Source organism: Equus quagga, chromosome 5 (genome assembly GCF_021613505.1).
Source record: "Equus quagga isolate Etosha38 chromosome 5, UCLA_HA_Equagga_1.0, whole genome shotgun sequence".
NCBI lineage: Eukaryota > Metazoa > Chordata > Mammalia > Perissodactyla > Equidae > Equus > Equus quagga.
Genome location: NC_060271.1, coordinates 108,734,886 through 108,761,459, shown reverse-complemented (window position 1 = coordinate 108,761,459; position 26,574 = coordinate 108,734,886). Strand labels below are relative to the sequence as shown.

The following is a 26,574-nucleotide window of genomic DNA, read 5'->3' as shown; positions in this document are numbered from 1 at the left end:
GAGACAGCAGTGGATCTGCACGCCCAGGGTAACAAGTTCCTGGCTGCCATGAATGCCCATAGTACTGCTGCAGCCCTGAAGTGGGGAGCATGTCTTGGCAGGACTGTGGGAGCAGGTGGTGGCAGCCCTGAGTCCCCACATGATCACTTTCCGATTTGGTGAGAGAGCCCACAGGGCAGCTGTGGTCTGAGGGAGTGGTGCAGGCTCAGACAGGCACAGCTGACAGGGATTGCGGCAGGCTCAGAATACACAGCTCTTGGACCCCTCCCCTAGTGGCGACAGGTGGAATCTGCAACCAGATACTATCATTATGTGAAGGCACAAATCTACCACATCAAATAGTATGAAGAAGTATATTAATACTCCAGACCAGAAGGAAAAAGACAAACACCCAAAAATCAATCCTGAAGGCACAGAAATCTACAGTCTAAATGACTGAGAATTCAAAACAGCTATCACAAAAAAACTCAACAAGTTACAAGAGAACTCAGAAAGACAGTTCACTGAAATCAGGAACAGAATTAATGAACAGAGGGAATTCTTCACAAAAGAGATTGGAACTATAAAGAAAAACCAATCAAAAATGTTGGAGATGACAAACACAGTGAATGAGTTAAAAATCTGCAGTCCTTAAATAAAAAAGCTGGTATTATGGAAGACAGAATTAGTAACTTAGAGGATAGGAATATAAAAATGGTTCAGATAGAGCAGGAGAGAGAACCAAGACTAAAAAGAAATGAAGAAATTCTCTGAGAAACATCCAACTCAATTAGGAAATGCAACATAAGGATTACAGGTATTCCAGGGGGAGAAGAGAGAGAGAAAGGAGCAGAGAGTTTGTTCAAAGAAATAATAGCTGAGAACTTCCCAAACCTGGGGAAGGAGCTAGAAATACAAGTAAAAGAAACTAATAGAACTTCTAAGTACATCAATGTAAAAAGACCTTCTCCAAGGCATATATCAGTAAAACTGACAAAAGTTAATGACAAAGAAAAAATAGTAAGGGCAGCAAGGCAGAAGAAAATAACCTACAAAGAAACCTCTATCAGGCTTTCAGCAGATTTCTCAACAGAAACCTTATAGGCTAGGAGAAAGTGGAATGATATATTCAAAATTCTGAAAAACAAAAACTTTCAGCCAAGAATACTCTATCCAGTGAAAATTTCCTTCAGATATGATGGAGAAATAAAAACTTTCCCAGATAAAAGCTGAAGGAGTTCATTGCCACAAGACACACCATGCCCCCCCCCAAAAGATACAATCAAGAAGGCCCTCATACTCGAAAAAAAAAAAAAAGAAGGGGTTTACCAAACCTTGTGCAAGGAAATGAATATGCAGACAAAATCAGAAAACTGCAACTCTTTCAGAAGAGATTAGCAAACACTTAATTATAACGTTAAAGATAAAGGGAAGGAAAGCATTAAGAATAAATATAATCACTTCATTTTAACCACAAACTCACAACACAAAACAGAATAAACTGTGACAACAGAATAACTTAGAAGGAGAAGAGGGAGAGGATGGAACCTGCTGAGACTAAGGGAACAATAGACTATCAGAAGACGGACTGTTTCATCTACGAGATCTTTTATACAATCCTCACGGTAACCACTAAACAAAAAATCAGAACAGAGACACAAATAATAAATAAACAGAAAAACTGAGAAAACCATCACAGAGAGCCACCAAACTGAACTGGCAGTCTGAAATACACATGACAAGAAACAAGGGGAACACAGAACAACCAGAAAACAAGTGATAAAATGGCAGCATTAAGTCCTCATATATCAATAATCATTCTAAATATAAAAGGATTGAATTCCCTAATCAAAAGACACAGAGTGGCGGGATGGATTAAAAAACAACACCAACAATATGCTGCCTCCGGGAAACACATCTCAATTCCAAAGACAAACAAAGGCTTAGAGTGAAGAGATGGAAGACGATACTCCAAGCTAACGGCAAACAAAAGAAAGCTTGTGTTGCATATTTATATAAGACAAAGTAGACTTCAAGACAAAAAACACAATAAGAGACAAGGAGGGGCACTATATAATGATAAAAGGAACACTCCCCTAAGAGAATATAACACTTATAAATATATATACACCTAACACAGGAGCACCGAAGTACACAAAAAAACTATTAATTGATCTAAAAGGAAATATTAACAGCAACACAATAGAAACAGAGCACCTTAACATACCACTTTCATCAATGGATAGATCAACCAGACAGAAAGTCAACAAAGAAATAAGGGAACTAAATGAAAAACCAGACCAGATGGACTTAATAGACATATATAGAACACCCCATCCAATATTAGCAGAAAATACAATCTTCTCAAGTGCACACAGAATATTCTCAAAAATACACCATATGTTGGGAAACAAGGAAAGCCTCAATAAATATTTGAAGATTGAAATCATATCAAGCATCTTTTCTGACCAAAATGCTATGAAACTAAAAATCAACTACAAGAAAAAAGCTGGGAAAGTGACAAACATGTGGAGACTAAACAACAAGTTACTGAACAACCAATGGCTCACTGAAGAAATTAAAGGAGAAATCAAAAATTATCTGGAGACAAATCAAAATGAAAATACACCATACCAACTCATATGGGATGCAGCAAAAACAGTTATAAGAAGGAAATTCATAGCAATTCAGGCCCACCTTAACAAACAAGAAAAAATCTCAAATAAGCAACCTTAAACTACACCTAACATAACTAGAAAAAGAAGAACAAACAAAGCCCAAAGTCAGCAGAAGGAAGGAAATAATAAAAATAAGAGCAGAAATAAATGAAATTGAAACCAAAAAAAAAAAACAATAGAAAGGATCAATAAAGTAAGAGCTGGTTCTTCAAGAAGATAAACAAAAAATTGACAAAGCCTTAGCCAGACTAAGAAATGAAGCGAGAAGGCTCAAATAAATAAAATTAGAAATGAAAGAGGAGAAATTACAACGGATACCACAGAAATATAAAGCACTGTAACAGAATACTAAGAAAAACTATATGCCGACAAATTGCACAATCTAGAAGAAATGGATAAATTCTTAGACTCATACAACCTCCCAAAACTGAATCAAGAAGAAATAGAGAATGTGAATACACCAATCACAAGCAAAGGGATTGAAACAATAATCAAAAACCTCCCCCAAAATAAAAGTCCAGGACCAGATGGCTTCTCTGGAGAATTCTACCAAACATTTAAAGAAGATTTAGTACCTATCCTTCTCAAACTATTTGAAAAAATTGAAGATGATGCAACACTTCTTAACATATTTTACAAGGCCAACATCACCCTGATCCCAAAGCCAGTCAAGGACAAAACAAAGAAGGAAAAGTACAGGTCAATATCACTGATGAACATGGATGCAAAAATTCTCAAAAAAATATTAGCAAACTGAATAAAGCAATACACTAAAAGAATATACACCATGATCAAGTGGGATTTACCAGGGATAAAGGGATGGTTCAACATCTGCAAATCAATTAATGTGATACACCACATTAACAAAATGAGGAACAAAAATCACACAATCATCTCAATAGATACAGAGAAAGCATTTGAAAAGATCCAACATCCATTTATGATAAAAACTCTCAATGAGTATTGGAGGAAAATACCTCAACATAATAAAGGCCATATATGACAAACCCACAGCCAACATCATACTCAATGGGGAAAATCTGAAACCCACCCCTCTGAGAACAGGAACAAGACAAGGGTGCCCACTCTTGTCACTCTTAGTCAACACAGTACTGGAGGTTTTGGCCGCAGCAATTAGGCAAGAAAAAGAAATAAAAGGTATCCAAATTGGCGAGGAAGAAGTGAAACTCTCACTGTTTGCAGACAACACAATTTTATATATAGAAAACCCTAAAGAATCCATTGGAAAACTATTAGAAATAATCACCAACTACAGCAAAGTTGCAGGGTACAAAATCAATTTAGAAAAATCAGTTGCATTTCTATGTTGTAATAATGAACTAACAGAAAGAGAACTGAAGAATACAATCTCATTTAGAATTGAAGTCAAAAGAATATAATATCTAGGAATAAATTTAACCAAGGAGGTAAAATATCTATACAATGAAAACTATAAGACTTTATTAAAAGAAATCAATGATCGCATAAAGAAATGGAAAGATATTCCATGCACATGGATTGGAAGAATAAAGATAGTTAAAATGTCCATACGCCTAAAGCAATCTAGAGATTCAGTACAATCCCAATGACATTGTTTATGGAAATAGAACAAAGGATCCTAAAATTCATATGGGGCAACAAAATACCCCGAATAGCTAAAGCAATTCTGAGAAAAAAGAACAAGGCTGGAGGCATCACAGTCTCTGACTTCAAAATACATTACAAAGTCATAGTAATCAAAACAGCATGGTAATGGTACCAAAACAGACACACAGATCAATGAACACAATTGAAAGCTCAGAAATAAAACCACAAATCTACAGACAGCTAATCTTCGACAAAGGAGCTAAGAACATACAATGGAGAAAGGAAAGTCTCTTCAATAAATGGTTCTGGGAAAACCAGACAGCCACATGCAAAAGAATGAAAGTAGACCATTATCTTGCACCATACACAAAAATTAACTCAAAATGGATCAAAGACTTGAAGGTAAGAGCTGAAACCATAAAACTCCTAGAAGAAAATATAGGCAGTACACTCTTTGACATAAGTCTTAGAAGGATCTTTTTGAATACAATGTCTACTCCAGCAAGAGAAACAAAAGAAAAAATAAACAAATGGGACTTTATCAGACTAAAGAGCTTCTGCAAGGCAAAGGAAACCAGGAACAAAAGGAAAAGACAACCCACTAACTGGGAGAAAATATTTGCAAACCATATATCCGACAAGAGGTTAATCTCCAAAATACATAAAGAACTCATACAACTCAACCATAAAAAAACAAACAACTCAATCAAAAAATGGGCAGAGGATATGAGCAGACATTTTCCCAAAGAAGATATACAAGATGTTCAGCATCACTAATCATCAAGGAAATGCAAATCAAAACCACAATGAGTTATCACCTTATACCTGTTAGAATGGCTATAATTACGAAGACAAAAAAATAACAAATGTTGGAGAGGATGTGGAGAAAATGGAACCCTCATATACTGCTGGCGGGCATGCAAACTGGTACAGCGACTATGGAAAACAGTATGGAGATTTCTCAAAAAATTTAAAATAGAAATACCATACGACCCAGCTATTCTACTGGATATTTATCCAAAGAACTTGAAATCAACAATTCAAAGAAACATTTGCACCCCTATGTTCACTGCAACATTATTCACAATAGCTAAGACGTGGAAGCAACCCACGTACCCCCCACGTACCCAGTGACTGATGAATGGATAAAGAAGATGTGGTATATATATATACAATGAAATACTACTCAGCCATAAAAAAGACAAAATCGTCCCATATGCAACAACACAGATGGGACTTGAGACTATTATGTTAAGAGAAATAAGCCAGACACAGAAAGCCAAACACCATATGATTTCACTCATTTGTGGGAGATAAACGAATACATGGACAAAGAGAACAGACTAGTGGTTACCAGAGGGCTAGGGGGTTAGAGGGTGGGCATAAGGGGTAAAGGGGCACATTTATATGGTGACTGACAAATAACATACAACTGAAATTTCACAATGTTATAAACTTTTATGACCTCAAAAAAATAAAATAAAAAGATTAAAAAAGTTAAGTCAAAATGGATCCTGTATCTAAATGTAAAACTATAAAACTTCTAGAAAGAAACACAAGAGAAACCTTGGATTAGGAAAACTTTTCTTAGATTCAACACCAAAAGCACAATCTACATAAGAAAAATTGATAAATTGGACTTTGACAAAATTCAAAACCTTCCTTCTTAGAAAGGTACATTAACAGAATGAAAACACAGGCCACAGACTGGGAGAAAAAATTTGAAAATCATTTATCTAATAAAAGAATATATAAAAAACCTATAAAGTACTCTCAAAGCTCAATAATAAGAAAACAAATAACTCAATAAGATGAAGAGCAAACGATCCAGACAGACTCTTCATCAAAGAAGATATGGATGGCAAAAAGCGCCTGAAAATATGCTCATCATTAGTCATTAAAGAAATACAAATTAAAGCCACAATAGCTGTACATATCTATTAGAACAGCTAAAATTAAAGACTGGCAGTACCAAATGTTGCTGAGGATGCAGAGGAAGTAGACATCTCACACACTGCTGGTGGAAATGTAAAATGGTACAAGTACTTTGGAAAACAGTTCGGCAATTTTTTTAAAGTTACACATAAATCTACCAAATGATCCAGTCATTCCATTCCTAGGTATTTACCCAAGTGAAATGAATGCCTATGTCCATACAAAACATAGATGTTTACAGTAGCTTTTTTTGTAATGGCCTAAACTAAAAGCAACCCAAATGTCTTTAAGAGGTGAAAAGAATAAACCAATTGTGGTATATCTATACAATGAAATATTACTCAGTAACAAAAAGGAATGAACTATTCATACATGTAACAACACAGACGAATCTCAAAACAAATACGCTGAGTGAAAGAAGCCAGACCAAAAAAAGGAGCACACACCACATGACTCCATTTATATATAGTTCTACAAAATGAAACTAATCCAAGGGAAGGAAAAATATGCCATCATATTTTAAAACTTTGAAAGAAAAAAAGTCATTACCTGTCTAAGAGCAAGCAGGATAAGGAGCAGCACTATAAATTGGCTGAGCACTCACCTTGGCAACTGCACACCGAACAGCCATCGACCTGTCAGTCAAGAGGGACCTGGCATTCTTGTAAATATCACGATGACAGGAAGCTGCCGCACCACCCAATCCATTTAGAACTTTCTGTAGACTCATTAAGATTTCACTTCGCCCTTGAGACTAGATGTGAACACAAATCAAAACTTAAGAATATGTTGTAAAACAAAGCCCACATTTAAATAAGAACATACGAAAACAAAAAATTTCCCTGGGGCTTACTTCTAAATCATAAAGAGTAAGTAATGAAAAATAAAATAAAATTAAGTATTCTAAAATGTACCTGAAAGGTAAGAATAATTATTAATTTCAATTACATAATATCTTTCTGAGAAATCTGGTTACAAGAAGCAAACATAGTCCAATGTTTCCATGACAAGTTGAAGAGCAATATAATGAGAACACGAAGACAAATTCAAAAGCTTCAATGTCACATCTCAAGGGTCCAAACTTTCAGAAGGTAAAAGATTAAGTAAAAAGTAATATAAACAGTTTAAAAGAAGAAACATCCAACACATTTAAAAAACTCGTCACAGAGATATGCCAAACCCTCATCTTTTTATAACTAATCCAAACTCTTGTTTTCATACTCTCACAGTGCCTAAATCATCTTTCTAGCAGTATACTCATTCAAACACACACCTCTTCCACTAGATTGTAAGCTTTTTGAGGTCAGGGACTATATCTTGTTCATCTTTATATGTCTAATGCCTGATAATATGTCCTCAATTCTTGTTTAATAAATAAATAGACAAATAGCACCCAGAAGAGGTGTTGTCCAAGAAATTTTTAGCTTTCCTAGATACAGAAATTAGACTATGAGAGTCTAAAGCTTAGACCCAAATTAACAAGGAATTTTCAGAAGTAACACCAAACTGACAGGACAAAACAACTATTTTTACTTGATATTAGCTGCTGTGGATTAAATAATGTCCCCCCAAAAGTTTCAAGTCTTACGCCCCATTACCTGTGATCGTGACTTTATTTGGAAGTAAGGTCTTTGCAGATGAAATTAAGTAAAGATGAGATCATATTGGATTAACGTGGGCCCTAATCCAAAGACTCGTATCCTTATAAGAAGAGAATTTGGATACAGAACACAAATCCACAGGCAAAATGCCATATGACAATGGAGGTGGAGATTGAAGAGATGCATCTACAAACCAAGGAATACCAAGGAACACCAACGAGTGCCAGCAACCACTATAAGCTAAAAATGTAAGGAAGGATTCTTCCCCAGAGCTTTCAGAAGCATGGTCCTGCTGACACCTTGATGCTGGACTCCTAGCCTCCACAATTGTGAGACAATAAATTTCGGTTGTTTTAAGCCACCCAGTCCGTGTAATTTATTACCCTAGGCAGCTCTAGGAAACTAACACATTAGCTATGGCACAACACATAAAATGCAATGCAAAAATATCCACAGGGCTAAATAAAAAATAATAGGCAAACCTATTCTTTGTCTAGGAAAAGCATTCTTTCCCTTCTCCCTAAAATATAAGGTAAGTACGCTAAAAGAAAGGACAAGTGACATTTATTTTTGCAAGTAATATACCCTGATGCTAAGCAATATGAGTACCACAGTGACAGAAAAAAAAGCAAACATATACTAACTGACATCTAATTCCTGCCACAAGCAACACATTTAAATAATATTTATTGCAAAACTTACCTCTGCACTTTTCAGAGATTTCAAAAGATTATTTACTGTTTCTGGAAATGCACTACCTAACATTCTCCCCATTTTTTCATAAAATGCTCCAACACAAGCCACTGCAGCCCTGTAAGAAGTAATATTTTCATTGCTAATTGTTCAGATCAATAATACAACTTTACTATACTTTTCCCATTTTCAGAAATCAATTTTCTATTTGTGCAGGACACTTTTGGCTACAATCCTTAATTTTCCCCTTCCAAAAACATCTTATTTATTCTTTATGATTGCAACAAATACTATGGTTAATCAAATTGTATTCTTGTTAGGAATACAAGAGAATAATTATATATTTACATAATAAATCATACTTATCCTCTAGAAAGAAACTCAAGCTTTCCCCTTATGAAGACATCCCAAATTATGTCAATCCACAATGATCCCTCTCTTTTCTCATTATATACGTCAACTACTCATTTTGACAAAATTATATTGTTTACTATGTTGTGACTTGACCATTTTATATGTCTATATTTTATCCTGCCAATGTAAATGTAAACTTCAGAAAAAGGAAATATATCTTACACATTTTTGCATTGCTCACAGTGCCTGTCTCTTAATATACAAATAATAGTAGACAATTACTTGTAAAATTTAATCTAAATGGCTTTAAGGGAACATTTGGCTACACAGAAGAAGAAATGTAGCAGCATCCCATCTCTTCAGGAGCAAGGAAACCATCCCATTATCACTCATGTAAACAGTAAATAAATGAATAGCTGTGAGTTTAGCTTAGAGGCAGGAGGAGGGCATGGAGGTGAAGAGTTATGTTTTGAAGTCTGGCAGATGTTACGTCTAAATTCTAGAACCTGCCACCTAATAGCTACGTGTTATGAGTAAGTTACTCCGAGGCTGAGAGAGATTAAATAAATTTAGCTCACTATCATACATGTCATAAATAATAGAATCAGGGAGTTGACCTTTACCTCTTTGACTCCAAATCCCATGCTTTTCTCAGTATTCTACAGGCTGATAAGAAAGCTAAAAATGACTGAGGTCACATGCCAGAATATATCAGCGAATTCCTAAACAAAACCCATAAATCCACTGGAAATACATATGAGTAATATGTAATATGTAATAAATTCTACTTAACCAGAACTACAAAATTATATGTGGATTTACTAAACTAAATCATCAAAGTATTAACATAGCTTCAAACTTCAAAATAAAGTGGAAAGTAGTAACACTCTCTAATCTTTTCTGAAACTTTTGAGATCTACATCTATCCCAAACAAGAGAAAGTCCAATCACAATGTACCTGTGCAGTTGAAAACGAACCTAAAAATCAGCGTCCAAGTTCAGAAGAACTTCCCCATTTCCTCCGTAAGCTATTACACTGGCCCCTGGTCCCTTGAATGTTGATGTTCTAGAGTTTACTCTTGGCCCTCGTCTCCTTTCCAACAGTATTCTCTTCCTGGGTAACTTTCTCCATAACAAAACGTTCAACCAAATCTCCATTCTCTACTCACGGAACTGCACTCCCAACTCAGATCTCTAAAATCCAGACCAGGATTTCCAAGTGCCTACTACACACTGTCACTTGCATATTCCCACTATACTCCAAAGTCAGCACGCCCAGAATTGAACTCATCATCTCCCCCTCACAATTTGCTCCCTCCTCTACTTTGTATCTTTCTGAAAAGCACTGTAAATAAGATATAAATAAGCCACTTCTGTTTCCAATTTGAAGTTTTCTTTGCCTAGAAAATAGGCTGGCAAACTATAACCTGCCGGCCAATTCTGGCCCATCATCCAGCCTGCCACTTGTTTTTGTAAATAAAGTTTTATCATACTCTTTTATTTATGTACTGTGGCAGAGATGAATAGTTGTGACAGAGATGTATACTCCACAAAGCCAAAAATATTTAGTATCTGGCCCTTTTCATAAAGTTTGCCAGTCCCCGGCCTATCACATCCACCTTCCCCTCTTCCCAGCGTAACCCCTTACTTGACTAATTTCCATGTGTCCACCTTTGATGGTTGGTTTTCTCTGGCTGAAGGTTCTTTGAGAAGCCTTTTTTGATACTGCTCTCCACTCACACCACAGATAAGCTTATTTAGGTGTTCTTTTCCCTCCCACAGCACTCCTCATTTTACTGTAACTGCTGATTTTCTTATCTGATTCTTTCACAGGATGCATCCCTAGAGCCATTATCCTCAACACTTGCTCTGAACCACAAGTATGGTCTAGGAGTTGGGTAAGCCCTTAAACTAGAGGTCAGCAAACTTGCAAGCAAAATGGTCTCTGTCTCAACTACTCAAGTCTGCCATTAAAGCACGAAAGCAACTACCACTTAAATGAACAGACATGTCTGTATTCCAGCAAAACTTTATTTACAAAACAGGCAGCAAGCTGGATTTGGCCTGTGGGCAACAGTTTGCTCACTCCTGCCTCAATTCCATAACTCTGAAATTCTTTACATTCCTATCCATTCCAACCAAAAATATTATCTCCACCCAAATTTACCAAAAGATTCCCGTACAAATTGCTGACATCATACCAACACTCTGCAAAGTCCCAGTGGTGATGGAGCATATACTGAAATAGAGCCCCTTCCCCAGACCTACTGAGAGGTTGTACTGTCAGCAGCAATGCCGCAGCTTCCATCTACCTGGGGGACTTCACGATCAGTAGTCCCTTATTAAGATGCATTACTCTTAAAAAATAAACTTCAAGGGTTGATGTCAAAGTAAGTACTTACAATTTTGTTGGTAAGTAGCCTGCAGTGTCATCTTTATTTCTGATAATGTCATTACATTTATCAAGTGTTTGAAACACAGTGTAAGTATCTCCAATGCTATAAAGGGCTGCAAGATTTTTAGCTAACAATTTTCGTGTAGGTGGTCCAGGTGAACTGCTTATTAATCCGGTTAATTGTTCAACAAGTTTTTTCTGTTTTTCCTTTACATCAGTCTGTTACAAAAAATAAAGAACATCATCAGTTTTTCTTATATGCATTTTCGTTACCTTTTAATCAAAATAAAAAATACTTAATGGTTAAGACACTCTAATGATTAAAATTTATATTACATTAGGCATACAACCATGAGAATCTTCAAGATAAGGAAAAGTTCAATAAGAAATGAACCATTGCTTCCTAGATTAAATATTCTCCTTCCTTCTCCTCCAATCCCAAAGTTAGCTGCCAATAAAAGTGACTATTCTAGATCCAAAAAGTTTCCACGTCAACTTACTAAGAAATAAACCAATAGTCAAAGGATGCAAAATATTGGGCGTATGGACAACTGATATCTTAGAACCCAGAAAGGCTTCCCTGTAAAAGCAAAGTGAGTAGTTCCTAAAATTACAGGTCAGTGAAGGAAACCAGAAGACCTCTGAGGAGCCCTAGGCAACAGAAAAAATATTCAGATCTACCCATAATACTGAGAATTCATTCATTCATTCAAGAAGAACTTATTGTGTACTTATTACATGCCATGCACTATTCTAGGCACTGGGGAGCAAGAGGGAACACAACAAAGTCTCTGCCCTCATGAAGTTCACATTCTAGTGGGGAGAGACAGCACTTAACAAATAAATGAATAGTGTGAGTTCTCACTGTTTTCTATAGATTAGTAAGAAAAGGCCTCTCTGAAAAGAAGTGAAGGTGCGAGCTACACAGATACCTAGGAGAACATTCCAGGCAGAGGGAACAAGTGCAAAGGCCTGGAGGTGGGAGCATGCTTAGCATGCTCAAGGACAGCAAGAAGGCCAGTTTGGCTGGAGCAGAGTAAGAGAGAGGAAGGAGCAGGAGATGAAGTCAGAAGGGTAGAAGAAACTAGATTCCGTGGTGCCCTAGACACCATTGTAAGAACTTTGTATTTTTTTTCTGAATGAGAGTTTGAAGCAGAGGAGGGATGTTATCTAAATGTTTTAACAGGCTCATTCTGACTACTGAGCTAAGAATACTCTACAAGGTACATGGCTGGAAGCAGATGAGCACTCAGGAAGCTGTTGCAATAATCCAGATGAGAGATGAGGGTGGTAACAATGGAGTTAACGAAAAATAATTTAATTCTGGATATATTTAGTGGATAGAATCAGCAGGATTTGCTGATGAATATGAATTGAAGTTTCAGAAAAAGAGAGAAATCAAGAATGCCTCTAAGGTTTATGACCTGAGCAACTAGAAGGATGAAATGGTCATTTCTTGAGTTGGAGAGCACTGGAGAAAGGACAGGTTTGGGAGGGCATTCAAGAATTTGGTACTGAACACATTAACTTTGAGATGCTGTTTAGATATCCAAGATAAAGAGGTGGAGCAGGTTGTAGGATAGCTGGCAGTTATTATTGTATAGATGGTAGTAAAATTCTTAAGATTAGATAATATCATTGAAGGAGTAAGTATAGATAAATTTTTTTTACAAAAAGAGCTCAGGACTGAGAAGGAGCCAACAAAAGAGATGAAGAGTAACTAGTGAAATAGGAAGAGCACTAAAAGCAAATACGTCTTGGGAACCACGAATAGGAAGAACTTGACACAAAGTGTGCATCAACAGTAATGATAACAACCCACTGTTAAATTTGGGTGGAGGGTATAGAGATGTTCATATTATCAGGCTTCATAATGTAAATAACTTTTTTTTTTTGCTGAGGAAGATTTACCCTGAGCTAACATCTGCACCAATCTTCCTCTACTTTGTATGTGGGTCACCACCACAGCATGGCTGCCAAAAAGTGGTGCAGGCCCACACATGGGAACCAAACCTGGGCCACTGAAGCAGAGCACAGCAAACTTGACCAATAGGCCACGGGGCCAGGCCCTAAATAACTTTTTATATACTCTTTTGCATTTTTCAATTTCACAACAAAATAAAAAATATTTTAAGTGTTTCAAGTTAGAGGATCAACTACGCCAAAAGCTGCTGATGGGTCAATTAGGACACAATAATGACCACTGGTTTGGGCAATGTGAGATCACTGATGACAAGAGCTGTTTCAGCAGAGTGGAGGCCACAAGTATCCAGTTGAAGGGGGTTAACAGAAAACAGAAACTTCTAATTGAATACTGTAAATGAATCCATGCATTAACTCTGTTTCTCTAGAAACCCTACCAAAACTATACTAAAGGGTAACCAAAAAAAAAAAAGCACAAATCCACAAGGGCAAAGAAAACAGGAAAAGAATCAACACAAATAATGGAAGCCAGGTATCCCTATGGAAAGCTGAGAAGAGATCCATCTTATAACACAGAATGCTCTAAAAGCTCGTTTGCTTTTTGTTTTTGTTTTTTGAGGTCCTAGGTGCTTATAAATGAGGGAGTGAAGCTGTGCCTAGAAATGAAGGAAATGATTGAGAGTCTATTTTACAAGTCATAAGACTTCCATATCTTGCTCCTCCATTCTGCACTAAGGGAGCTCAGGCATAGCTGCGGGCTGGGGAAACTTGCAGTGCAAACAGTGAATTAAGTGAAAGCTTACATACTGGATGTTGAAGTCCCCAGCTTTCTCTGCTAATCCCCAGAACCTAGGCAGCTAGCCATATACCCTATGACACTAGAGTACAAAAGTCTCTTCTGGGGAATGACTAGCCCAGAGAAACCTAAGATACTAATGTCAGGGGTTCCTCAAAGACCCGACTGGCCTACAGGGAAGCACAGTTAACAAACTTCACCCTGCCCAGGAAACTTTTTACTACTCATTCAAATTTGAGCAGACAGCCAAAGATGATTAGATGTCTCAGGACAGCATCTCATTTTAAAGACAGAAAATAAAACAGACAGATAATGAAAGGCAACTTGAATAAAACAGACCATGCAGAAAGAATAGGAAAAAAAAAAGCCTATTAATAACTCCTCAGTAAAATAAGTGAAGATACGGGGATTGCTAGACAGCACTGAGGGACCACTTGAAGTTGGAGATAACAAATTTAAAGTGACAGCAGTCACATAATCATGTTTTTCTCCAGTCACATTCAACTGTCCAGGTAGGGGCATGAAGGAGGCAACAAACGGGATTTAAACGAGGTTTGGGTTTTGCCACAGAATAGAAAAAGGACAGACGAGAAATTCCCATTACAGTGTAATATTCTCAAGTTCCATAAGCGACCCGGGACCTTTCCAAAACATAATGTGTTTTACAAATCACGAACACATAATACTCTTTATTACATTAACCCAGCTGGACAAAAAGCAATACCATACCTTGTTGGCAGCAACCAAGACTTTATCAAGAAATCGCAACCATTCAAAGATAAAAACTGGTCTCTTTGCTTCCGTGATTTGAGCCAAAGCTTCTTCATTTAGCAATAAACTGTGGGCTAACTCCATTACTGAAGTTTTAAATTCACACCTTAAATAAAGAAAAAATACCTGTAAGGATGCAACCTTGTAATGAATGCAACCACTAAGAAATGAAAAGTAAGGCTTTACTTCTCATCTCATTTGGAGGAAACCTACAACTTCTTTGAGGCAAAACCTGAGAACCTAATTTTAAAGGACAGGGGTACAAGCAAAAACAAAAGCAAATGCTTGGCTAGGAAGAACGAGTAACGGAGTGAAAGGAAAATATTTTAAAATATGTACTGCAAATAAGGCATTACTCCAGAAGACACAGGCCTAGCAAAACACATGCCCTTAACCCATTCCGTAAATGGGAAAACTGAAGCACCGAGGTCATCCACCGGCCGGGCCTGACCACCTAGCCACCTTTCTCCCTCGCCCGCCGCTCCGTGCACTGCAGCCTTCCCGTCTCCTGCAGCACGGGGCCCAGGGGGACGTCCGGGCATCCTCGCATACAGATCCCACACGGGAAGGCCAGGAGTCCTCCCACGGGGATGCGCTGGGGGCGGCCAGGTCCCCGGGCGGTCCGGGAACGCAGCCGGCAGAGGCCGCGCGCGCTGCGGGTCTGCGCGAACCCGGCGACTCCGCGGACGGGAGCGCGGCGCCGGGTCTGGGGGAAGCGCAGGAGGCCGCCGCAGGCCTCGGCAGGGTCACTCGGGCTGTCAACTCCAGGAGGCGGCAGCCTGGAACCGAGCCCGGCGCCTGAAAAGGGAAGATGCTCACTACGAACTCGATTTTCCTCCCCAGCCTTCTGAAAATGTACGAGCAGACAGGGGTGTGAGTGAGTGTCAACGGCCATGCTTTGACGGCGGACGGGAACGGCCTCACCTCCTAGTCTGCCAGGAGGCGACCAGCTGAGCTCCGCAGCCAGCAGCAGCCGCCGAGGGACCCGGATGCCCCGCCTCTCTCACTCTAGCCGGCAGGAAACGAGGGGACAGCGCGTGCGCAGAAGGCTGGTCTTGCGCAAGCGCACTAACCACGTCCTCCTAGCCCCGCCTGCCGCAGATTTTGTATTGATTCCGCATAGGGAGACACCGGCGGGAGCCGAGGCCCAGAAGTCTTGCGCAGGTGAGTGGGCGCTTGCGCAGCGCGCTGTCGCGAGCTGACGCGGGGCGAATACAAATGCCAGGTAAGGGGTTGGAGGCGCCCGATAGAATGGTAAAGGGCGGTGATCTGTGCGCTGGCTGTAACTACCCCGTCACATCGTCTCCCACCTTCCCACTCGTGAGTGGTCGCGTCTGTGGCACGCTTGCACCCGGGAGGGACGCGAGAGGCAAGGGCTCAGTGGTGCCTGAAGGGAGTGTTTGGGACTGAGAGGCGTTTCTTGTCACCTTTCTGCTGTACATTCAACTACTTAGCTCATTTGTCCGCTTGGATATATGATGGGACTCTCAGTGTGTTTGAAGTAGCACCCTTGTTGCCACCTCTCCGCCCGCTTTCTGCCAAAAAAACAAAAACAAAAACAAAAAACCCCAGCCAAAACCCGGACGAAACCTACTACAGTCTAACTACTCTCAGCAACTGGTAACTCCATTCTTCCGGATATTCAGACCAAAAGCCTTGGAGTAATCCTTGACATCCATCTTTCACACACCACCTCCAATCATCAGCAAATCTTGTTAGCTCTACCTTCAAAATATGCCTAGAATCCAACCACTTCCACTGCTGTCGCTGTGGTCCAAACCACCGTCATCTCTGCCTGGATTGTCGCCTTGTGAAGTTTATCCCTGTGCTTGATGAGAATGGATGATGCCACAGTATATCGTAATCATAAAAAGGGAGCTTTAAAAATAATCTGTAAGCCCCTGGCACTTTAGAGCTAAATGGGTCCCTTAAAGATAATCTAATCCTATTGGCAGTAGCAAGAGCACTGAGACCTGGATTTTTTGTTGTGTTGAGCAAGTCATTTAGCCATACTGAGCCTTAATTTCTCCAACTAGAAAGTGGAACTACCTACCTACCTGACAGAGTTGTTAATGATGATTAAATGGGATAAAAATGTGTGATATACTGGGTAGGTGCTAAACCATTATGTGTAAAAATACTGTTATTAGAAATGAAGATTCTGAGCTTTAGAGACAGTGGGTGAATTACCACAAATGCTGTATATAATCTTACACATTCTTAACTTAGAATATTATAACAAAAAGAAAAATAGGCAAAACTAAACTAATGTTTCAGGATGATGAAACTATAAAGAAAAGGAAGTGATTGGAAGGGTGCAGTTGGGTAGGGGTCAAAGAGGACTCCTGGGTAGCTGACAAGGATGTGCTATTGATGATGGTTTGTATTATCTTTTGCTGTGTAACAAATTATCCCAACATTTAGCAGCTTGAATTAACTATAAACATTTATTGTCTCACAGTTTATGGAATTCGTTAGGGATTTAGCTTAGCCCGGACTTCCTTAAGATATAGTGAAGATGCCAGCTCAGGCTGAGTCATCTGCAGGCTTGACGGGGGCTTGAGGATCCATTTCCAGGTGGCTCGCTTGTGTGGCTCCCAAGTTCATGCTGGTTGCTGACAGGAGGCCTGAGTTTCTCCCACGTGGATCTCTCCATAGAGCTACTTAAGTGTCCTCACTACGTGACAGCTGACTTTCTTCAGAGTGAGTAATCTAACTGACTTCAGAGTTAACATGATCCAGGAGCTGTTGTGTCTTTTATGGCCAAGAAGTCACACTCCATCATTTCCAGACTATCCTGTTGGTTACACAGGTCAGTGCTCTTCACTGTGGAAGGAGACTACACAAGGACCTTGACAACCAAGAGGCAGGAATCCTTGGGGGCCATCTTGGAGGCTACCACATGGTTACAAGAGTGTTTGCCTTATAAAAATTCATTAAGCCATATATTTGTTTCATGTGATTTTCTGTATTGATGATCTGTTTACAAAAATATTTTTTTGGAAACAAGATATGGTGATGTAGGGAGAAAAGTATTCTGTTATTACAAAATCATAACTATTATTAAAGCCCCTTCTTATTCGCATCATAGCTAAACATTAAGAATTTATGATGTTTGGGACACAGTGCTAGGCAGTGGGGATATAGGGGACTTGTCTTTGTGATTTACAGCCTAGTTTGGAAGATATACATATAAAAATATTAAAAACCAGTACAGTACTACTTTCTTCATCCAGGGTAATTGTCCAGTCTCTGGATTGCAGTTGACAGAATCCCTACTCAAACAAGCTTAAGTAATGAGGAAATTTATTAGCCGACATAGCTGGGAAGAGTGCTAGGTCACAGCATCAAAGAAAGAGCTACAGGAATCAGGGTCTTGGGAACTAGGGTTGGAGACTGCAACAAGTGACTACCCTTTTGTGTCCAGCTACTGGATCAGCAGCACTGGCATCACCTGGGAGCCTGTTAGAAACGCAGAACCTCAGGGTCACTCAGAATCAGACTCTGCATTTTAAGAAGATCCCGGCACAATTCATGTACATCAAGTTTGAGATGCTCCTTTCTGGATAATTATTTTATCCCTTTAAGTGCCAATAATTATGTGATTTTAACTATTTTGGATGGAAACTCTCCTCAAAATGTTCCCATATAAGTGAGGTGTTAACTATACAAGTTCCAAATGAGCAGGTTGAACAGAAAGTGCTGTAGGGAGAGGCCTGGAGTGGTCAGGACAGGTTTTGGTGAAGGAGGATAGCCTAGGCCTCGAAGGAAGGAAGTGCCGGTAGTGTGTTCAGAGGACAATGAGAAGCCCATGTGGCTTGAATAATGAATCCTAAGGGAGAGTCGAGTCAGATTATGAAGGATCTCTCCTGCTACAGTGTTAAAGTGACTGGTCCTCCACTGCCTATAGGGTAAAGTTTATTGAAGGATTTGAAACAGGCAAGTAACATGACCAGACTTAGGTTTTTAAAAAACCACTCTGGAGGAGATGTAGAGGATGGATTGGAAGAGGAGAGGCCAAAGGTAATGAGAGCAATTAGGAAGCTGTTGTAATAGTTCAGGTGAGAAAGAAATGCCCGAACTAAAGCAGTGATCGCATAGAAAAAAATGCCTGCGAGGGATATTATGGAGTAAGAATTAACATGGTTTATGAGAGGTCTAGATTGGGGAGATAGTAGTGACATTACTTTGGAAATATAGGGGATGAAGGAGGTTTGGGGTAGAAGAGAATGAGTTGTTTGGATTGTTGAGTCTGAGAGTGCCACAGAGAAAGATGTCAAAGGGCACTGGAATATGTGGTAGCACTCTAGAGAAAGGTCATGGCTGGGGATACAGAAAAGTCTATGTCCATTTTGGTAAACTGAAAAAATACTTGTTACTGTATCCTATTTGCTTTGTAGATACTGTTGCCATATGAAGTTGAACATGGCAGAAGACGACGACTATATGTCTGACTCCTTCATTAATGTCCAGTAAGTAAATGTGTACACCTCATGTAAGGGCATGTGTAAGACAATAAGGTAGACTCTTGAGCAATGATACTGATTTTAAGTGTGAGCTTGGAAAGTTAGTCTTACTGCTTTATGCACACCACCTGCGTGTCAATACAAAGATACTAGGAGCCTCCTCTTCCCTTTTAATGCTAAGCGTTTTACTTCTGCCCTTCATCTTTTTTATTCCCCTCTTCCAAGGAAATTTATTCTTTTCCTTTATTTCATCTTATTGTCTCTTCTAGCTACCATTCAGCTTGGCTCTTTATTGTTGCCAACTTCCTGGAAAAATTAGTTTGGACTTACCATTTCTAACTTCAACTCTATACTTTCTGTAGTTTCCTACAATCTGACACCAGCCTTCATCATTTTTACTAAAGCAGCCATTCTCAGAGGCCACTGATTATGTTCTAATATCAAGGATAACAAAGTTGATCATAAAGGTAGTGCTGAAATATTGTGTCAAGTGAGTAAGTAGCAAAGTTATGAGAAAACTTCATGTACTCATCTAGAATAACTTTTTCCCTTATTCTTCAGAGAAGATATCAGACCAGGATTGCCAATGCTGAGGCAAATCCGAGAAGCCCGTAGAAAAGAAGAAAAGCAACAGGAAGCTAATTTGAAAAACAGGCAGAAGAGTTTAAAAGAAGAAGAGCAAGAAAGACGTGACGTTGGGTTGAAGAATGCCCTAGGCTGTGAAAACAAAGGGTTTGCTTTGCTCCAAAAGATGGGATATAAAAGTGGTCAGGCCCTTGGCAAGAGTGGTGAGTCACATCTGGAAATAAACAGCTGTTCCTAACCACCAGATGGTGATGTATTGATGTGTACCAGTGACGACTCTTTAATCTGTATCCATCTACACAGAAATTAAAACAACTTAAGCTTCCTAGTCTCTTACGTACTAACAAACTTTACAGAGAACTTTCATCTTCCCACATCCGCTTTAGACAGCCATGTGCCGTCAAGAGCTGCTTATCAGCCCAGCTCAGCCTTGAAGGCTTTAACAAGTGGAATGGACAAGGCTTACAATGGAGGCAGCAGCTAAGAGTGGTGACAAGGGAAGGGTTGAGAAATACAATGGTCAGAGGATAGAGAAGCAACATTGAAGATGATGTCGGCACTCTGCCCTGCTTGCTCTGGACCTGTGGCGGCTGCCTGAATGACCACCCAGTTGGAGAAGCTCACTTCTCACCTCTCTTTTTAGGAAGTGAGACTGTTAAGATGTAAAGGCCGTATATTTATAGTAGTTTCTGTCAGCTGTTTTTCTTTTCTTCTCTCCTTTATGGTAATGGCTTTGAACTTCACTTAGCAAGGCTGTCGCTCTCTTAGACATCTATCAGTGTTTAAAACTCTGCCTTCGGGTGGCATAAGAGGCCATGGGTCAGCCTTATTGAGGACTAGGTATTTGAAGGCAAGGGAGGTAGCTGCTTATAAAGTATTGATGTTCAGCTTTCAGTTCTGAATACCATTAAAACTGGAGGGGATATGTATAGAACATTGTAAAGTTGCATGCTATGCTTACCTGTCGTTTGAGGAAGAATTTCTGAAGTAGTTTGTATTTTGTTCTCTTTTTTAGGAGACGGTATTGTTGAACCAATTCCTCTCAACGTCAAAACAGGTATGTATTTTTTTATGGTGGTACTCTTACAGTTCTTATCATAGGAAGCCCTCAGTAAAATGTTTGTTAGTTAAACTTCTAAACCTTATAAACTAAAAATAAAAGTAAGTTTTAGTGAATATAAAATAAAATTTAAGTCATAAATATGGGGAGAAATTATTGTAATTATTGAAAACAAAAAGCTATTTTTTCCCATTAAAACATCCTAAAAGTATTCTGAGACAGATTTATCCATTGTGTTTTTCTTAATACTTCAGATGAATGCAAGAGAAAAAATGTTTTATTTGTTCATCATATTTATATGAAAGTATGACAGTTGATACTATTTTCCTGATTTAAAAAAATCTGTATAGTATTACTACTATCTTATTAGATCAGACAGATGATCTTTGTAAACATCAAATTGTGTGTTTGGGTCTTTTAAAAAAATCTCTAGTGTGTTTTTCCTGTCATTCTTTCCAATTGATTTTGAGGGATTGTATTCAAGTTAGAATTGCATTCAATTTGTAAATATTTAAGTTGTCAAGTTTTGAAGTATAAGTAAGTTTCTCATCAGCGTTATCTGTTTGAACAGGGAAAAGTGGCCTTGGGCATGAGGCATTATTAAAACGGAAAGCAGAGGAAAAATTAGAAAGCTACAGAAGAAAGATTCACATGAAAAATCAAGCTGAAGAAAAAGCTGCAGAACAATTTCGGTAAAACTTTGAGCTGTTTTTGTGGTATGTTTTCTGGCACTTCAGCTTCTAAAATGGATAAAGAGGATATAGACCTTTAGTGTATGACTTTTTCTTTCAATTAGAATGAGACTTAAAAGTAAGCAAGATGAAATGAAGCTAGAAGGAGATCTTAGAAGAAGCCAGCGAGCCTGTCAACAGTTGGATACTCAGAAGGCAAGCCTTTCACCTGTTTTCAGTTTGGTAAAGTGTTTTGGCACCCAGTGTGATTTGCCATGTGTATATCAAAAAAAAAAAAAAAAAAGAACTCCAAATCTGGTATATCTAGCCTTCTACCCATTAAAGTTCTTATTTAACATGCACTACTGATCTATGATAGTTGATACAATAATGACTTGATTACTGCAAGAACCTGTATAGTCTGAATTATCCAATAAGGGTTCAGTAATATTTTTACATTTAATTGTTCTCTGCTTATTTGAATATTAATTGCTCAGAGCTAGTATGTGTGGAAATTCTGTTCACCAGAATATTTGATTAGCCAGAATAGCCTATTTTCAGTCCATATTTAGTATCTCCTGTGTGTCTAACTAGTAAAATCATAGTAGAATACTATCTATTTCATTTGAACATTTCTTAAAAACATTTTTTAAAAATTACTTTTATTTTTTATTTTGATGTTTCAAGTACCATCAAATTAAAATGACTCCATTTAAAGTCCCAAAAATGTTTGTAAAATTTCCCTCATATATAAATAGATTGCTGGAAGCAATCTCTCACTTTTCTCTATTTTCATAGCACTTAATTTTGAATGTGTGTCATAACACTTAAGATTTCCTAGCTTGGGGCCGGCCCAGTGGCGCAGAGGTTAAGTTAGCATCTTCTGCTTTGGTGGCCTGGGGTTTGCCGGTTCGGATCCCGGGTGTGGACCTATACACTGCTTGTCAAGCCATGCTGTGGCAGGCATCTCAAATATAAAGTAGAGGAAGATGGGCACAGATGTTAGCTCAGGGCCAGTCTTCCTCAGCAAAAAGAGGAGGATTGACGGCAGATGTTAGCTCAGGGCTAATCTTCCTCAAAAAATTAATTTTTAAAAAAAAAGATTTTCTAGCTTATATGTATTATTTTATACCCATTAAGCTATTTATACCCATAGCTTATTTTCCATACCAGACTGCCAGCAACTTAGACACAATGTTCTAATTGGGTTTTGCATCCCCAGAGTTCATAGTACAGTGCTTTCCTCTTGAAGCAGCACTCAGTAAATATTTAATTGAAAGAATGAATACTTGTTGACATGAACATACTTGTGATAGTCTTATGTTTAGCTATGTTTAATTGGGAATAATTCTACATTTTCAGAATATTCAAGTTCCCAGGGAGGCATGGTACTGGTTGAGGCTTGAGGAGACTGAAGAAGAGGAAGAGGAAGAAAAAGAACAAGATGAAGATGAATATACGAGTGAAGATTTAAGTGTATGTTTTGGCACGAGCTCCTTGAGCAGGGTGTCTCAGCCGTGGCACCATTAACGTTTTGAACTGGGTAACTTGTCGTGGGGTGCTGTTCTGTGCGCTGTAAGATGTCTAGGAGCATTCCTGGCCTCCACCCACCAGATGCCAGTTTCACTTCCCCCTTGTGACAACCAGAAATGTCTCCAGACATTGTTAAATGTCCCCTGAGGGAAAAATCACCCCTAGTTCAAAACCACCGCATTATAGGTTTATGTTATTAACGCCAAATCAAAGCTTCATATAATTTTTCCCTTTAGTTTCAATTTACCCTCTCACCTCAGCTTAGGTTTGGATGATGGATTACCTACAAATGGAAATTACTTTAGTTTTGACCTTGTTTCCTGTTAAACTTCTGGAAATGATTCTAATGAGTACCTCTCTCCTCCACCCGTAAATAAAGCAAAAAAACATGATGCAGAGGAAGCGGAGATTATTCAAGAAAGGAATACACATTTCTGTGGTTACATGTATATAAGAATGTTGTGGGAAACATTTACAGTTTGAAAAACCTATGTTCCACTAAACTGGGAGACCACTGATGAGAACTTTAATGGCAAAGAGAGGCAGTGTTCACCCTCATCCCATCTGGGGGAGGTAGATTCTTTGAAAGTAGAAGGGGTCTTTGCAGGATGCTGATTATAAAAGAGCCAGCCAAAGCCTATTTTCTAAATGTTAGCAAGTGGTTTCTGTTGTTTCTGGCAGACTTGTGAAAACATCAGGGTGGCTGGTAAACTGGGACATGTTCTCATATATTCTGCCCTTGGCCTCTCTCCTAAGTGGTTGAGAGTGTAGCAAACATTTACTGCCCTGGGCTAATTTAGTTTGATCCAGGAGATCAGAAAACCAAGATTCTGTTCAGTGTGAGTTATTAATGTGCTTGTGTCCTCTATCTAGGTACTGGAAAAATTACAAATATTAACAAGTTATTTAAGAGAAGAGCATCTGTATTGTATTTGGTGTGGAACAGCCTATGAAGGTAACAAGATACTGTATACTTTTTAAAAATATTGTACACAAGTGCTTTTTGATTTTTAACTTTGGTCTTTTTGTAAAAATCACATTTCCAGTAGACAATGGAAATTTCTTATTCCATCTAAATGTCAAGCAGGATTAATGTCTTAAAGAAATAGTGGTTATAGAAATAATTGAGGCCTTACTAAAGGTGTTTTTAACTTTTCAGAAACTGAATGTGTAGAAGGGAATTTTTCAGTTCTATTTCAAAAGAAAGAATTTCCTAATCACTTGAGGATGATGAATTTTTTTTCATGATTTTTAAAGATTCTTTCTTCACCTAAAGATACTTGAAGGAAATATTAAGTTTTTAGGACTAATTTTTATGTAGTTAGAATATTGTCCCTGAACCATAAAAATCAGAATGTTGAAATCCACTCCATTTTTTTTTTCATTGTAAGGAAAGAAACGGTTTAAAACTTGCCAGATGTCTTGTAGAGCCACGGCTTTCCCTTTTAACACAGTTGCTGAAGCTGGCTAGGCTAAACTTGAATTGAAGGACTTTGTACTTGAGAGTGAAGAATTTTGGTTATTATTTTTTTTATCTTTTCCTGGTTTGTTTAGCAGAGTAAGCAGCAAACACAACTAAAAAAATATGTTATGTTGAAATAATTTTCTAGAATAGTTTACTATATAACTTGTATTAATCTTTCATTTTTATCACATAAATTACAGATAAAGAAGACCTGTCTTCAAATTGCCCAGGACCAACTTCGGCAGATCACGACTAAGATTATTCTCAATAAAGTAGAAACTTGGAAAATGTTATTGTTTCCTAAAGATAGACAATTGAGCTGTTAGAATTCCCCAATTTTTGATGCCAGTAAAGAAAGAGGGGCTTTGTATGTTTTGTTCTTTTTGTACTTTGGAAACACTTTGTTCACTGACTTCAAACAAATAGTGGAATGCTATTTCAGAACACAAGTATCATAGACATGGGAAATTACCATTTATGACTCCATTGTGATGCTTATGGGGTTTAAGGACATCAACAGGTAACTCTCTTATTCCCCTCTTCACTTCAGAAAAAAGTGAGAAATAAGACATGGGAGTTAGAGAGATGCAAGCTATCAGCTTTATTATCGATGAAGCTGAACTAGAGACCAAGGTTGACTTGTTCTCCAGTGAGGCTCCCTAATGTATCTCCCTGGGCAGAGGGATCTGCAGACCTCTGCCTTGCAGGGACAGAGCCCAGCTTTGCATTCTGAGACCAGGGAGCTCTGACACCCACCACGGGCTGGGCCACCCATGCTCAGTTCCTTCTCCCCAAATCACTCATCCGTTAAGACACCTCTCTGTTGAGAGGGAATGAATGAGGGTTCACAGAGCTGCTTTCCACACTTCTCTCTCCTAAGGAGCAAGAGGAAGTTCCCTCCGTTCCACGCAAGCATGAGGAGAAGGGGAAAAGTATTCCCCTCAGTAAGACTGATGTCCAAGGCAATTAACACTACTTAATTCTAATCAAGTTGTTTTAGAAACAAAAATAATTATGATACTTCGGGTAAAATAGTGAGTTTTCATGGCAATGTGTATATCCATTGTAAGTGATCTATTGCACATTGTGGCTAAAGAAACTTAACAGTTGGGGTAACCTTAAATACCAGGTGATCCAACTAGTTACTGAATTTGGGAGCCCCTTGCCAACAGTCCTAGCAGGTGGTAATCCAACCTCTGCCTGTATTCCTCCAGGAATATATTTACCCAGAGAGCTCACTGCCTTAAAATGGAGCATTCCATTGCTGGGTACCACTAAGTGATTTTTAAAGTTATTTTTCTCTCTTACGCTGAAATCTGCTTTCCTGTAATTTAATCAACTACAGCTAAGGACATAACGTGGCACAGCTCTAAAGAGCTCCACTCAAGGTTAGGTATCAAAATCATGAACTTTTTTCAAAGTTCACAAGCTCAGGTGCCTCCCTAGTGATTTTGGTAAGCACTTGTAGATGAGAGCTAGTGCTATAGGTTAAACGTAGAGCAGTCCTGTTCTCAGATGGAGTTGTAACCACACCTGTACAGTTTTACAGCTCATCTTTCAGAGCACTGAGCAAGAGATCACATTCTTCCTTTTAATAGAAGCAGCATACACGAGAACACAGCAAAAGATAACCTACACGTGCACGAATTAAGATAATCGATAGTACAACTTGTATTAGCCTCTGACCTAATAAGATCTAATTCACTTGTTCTCAAGTTTAACTTGGGGAGCTATAAAAAATGATAATACAAAGCTCCCACCCCCAGAGATTCTGATGTAGTTGGTCACTGTGGCCTGGGCATCACTACCTTTGATTGTAAGATGCAGCAGAGTTTGGAACCACTAACCTCGTTAACTTCTGGGCTTGTTCTTCATTCAAAAGATGAATCATTATTTTTATGAATATAAATAGAAATATAAAACATTGGCATTTATATAGTTGGATAATACTGTTTAGTATTTACTTTTTTTTGATGAGGAAGATTTGCCTTGAGTTAACATCCATGCCAGACTTCCTCTCTCTTGTATGTGGCATGCCTCCACACCATGGATGATGGGTGGAGGAAGTCCACACCTGGGATC

The 26,574-nt window shown here is 38.5% G+C and overlaps 2 protein-coding genes across 7 annotated transcripts in view; one reads left to right on the top strand and one right to left on the bottom strand.

Annotated features, from left to right (window-relative positions):
• The window catches only part of HEATR5B (HEAT repeat containing 5B), a 103,681-nt gene extending 87,984 nt beyond the window's left edge, over positions 1-15,697 (bottom strand). Inside the window, exons 1-5 of one of the 2 annotated variants that reach the window (XM_046660574.1) lie at positions 15,637-15,697; positions 14,671-14,818; positions 11,230-11,441; positions 8,483-8,591; positions 6,784-6,933 (exon numbers count right to left, since the gene is read on the bottom strand). In XM_046660574.1, the coding sequence (XP_046516530.1) occupies positions 6,784-6,933; positions 8,483-8,591; positions 11,230-11,441; positions 14,671-14,796 (597 nt within the window). In that variant the 5' untranslated portion in view covers positions 14,797-14,818; positions 15,637-15,697. The other variant, XM_046660575.1, reaches the window with a different exon arrangement.
• A 107-nt stretch (positions 15,698-15,804) lies between these two features.
• On the top strand, positions 15,805-24,862 carry GPATCH11 (G-patch domain containing 11). Of its 5 annotated transcripts, none has more exons than XM_046660576.1 (10): positions 15,822-15,876; positions 17,371-17,524; positions 19,113-19,184; positions 19,740-19,966; positions 20,779-20,820; positions 21,395-21,515; positions 21,620-21,710; positions 22,857-22,970; positions 23,901-23,982; positions 24,693-24,862. In XM_046660576.1, the coding sequence occupies exons 2-10, from the start codon at positions 17,472-17,474 to the stop codon at positions 24,746-24,748; spliced, it is 858 nt and encodes a 285-aa protein (XP_046516532.1). In that variant the 5' UTR covers positions 15,822-15,876; positions 17,371-17,471; the 3' UTR covers positions 24,749-24,862. The 5 variants fall into 5 exon arrangements, with proteins under 5 accessions (XP_046516534.1, XP_046516532.1, XP_046516537.1 ...); XM_046660577.1 differs by lacking the exon at positions 15,822-15,876 and adding an exon at positions 15,913-15,937; XM_046660578.1 differs by lacking the exon at positions 17,371-17,524 and having other exon boundaries at positions 15,805-15,876.
• Positions 24,863-26,574: the final 1,712 nt, after the last annotated feature.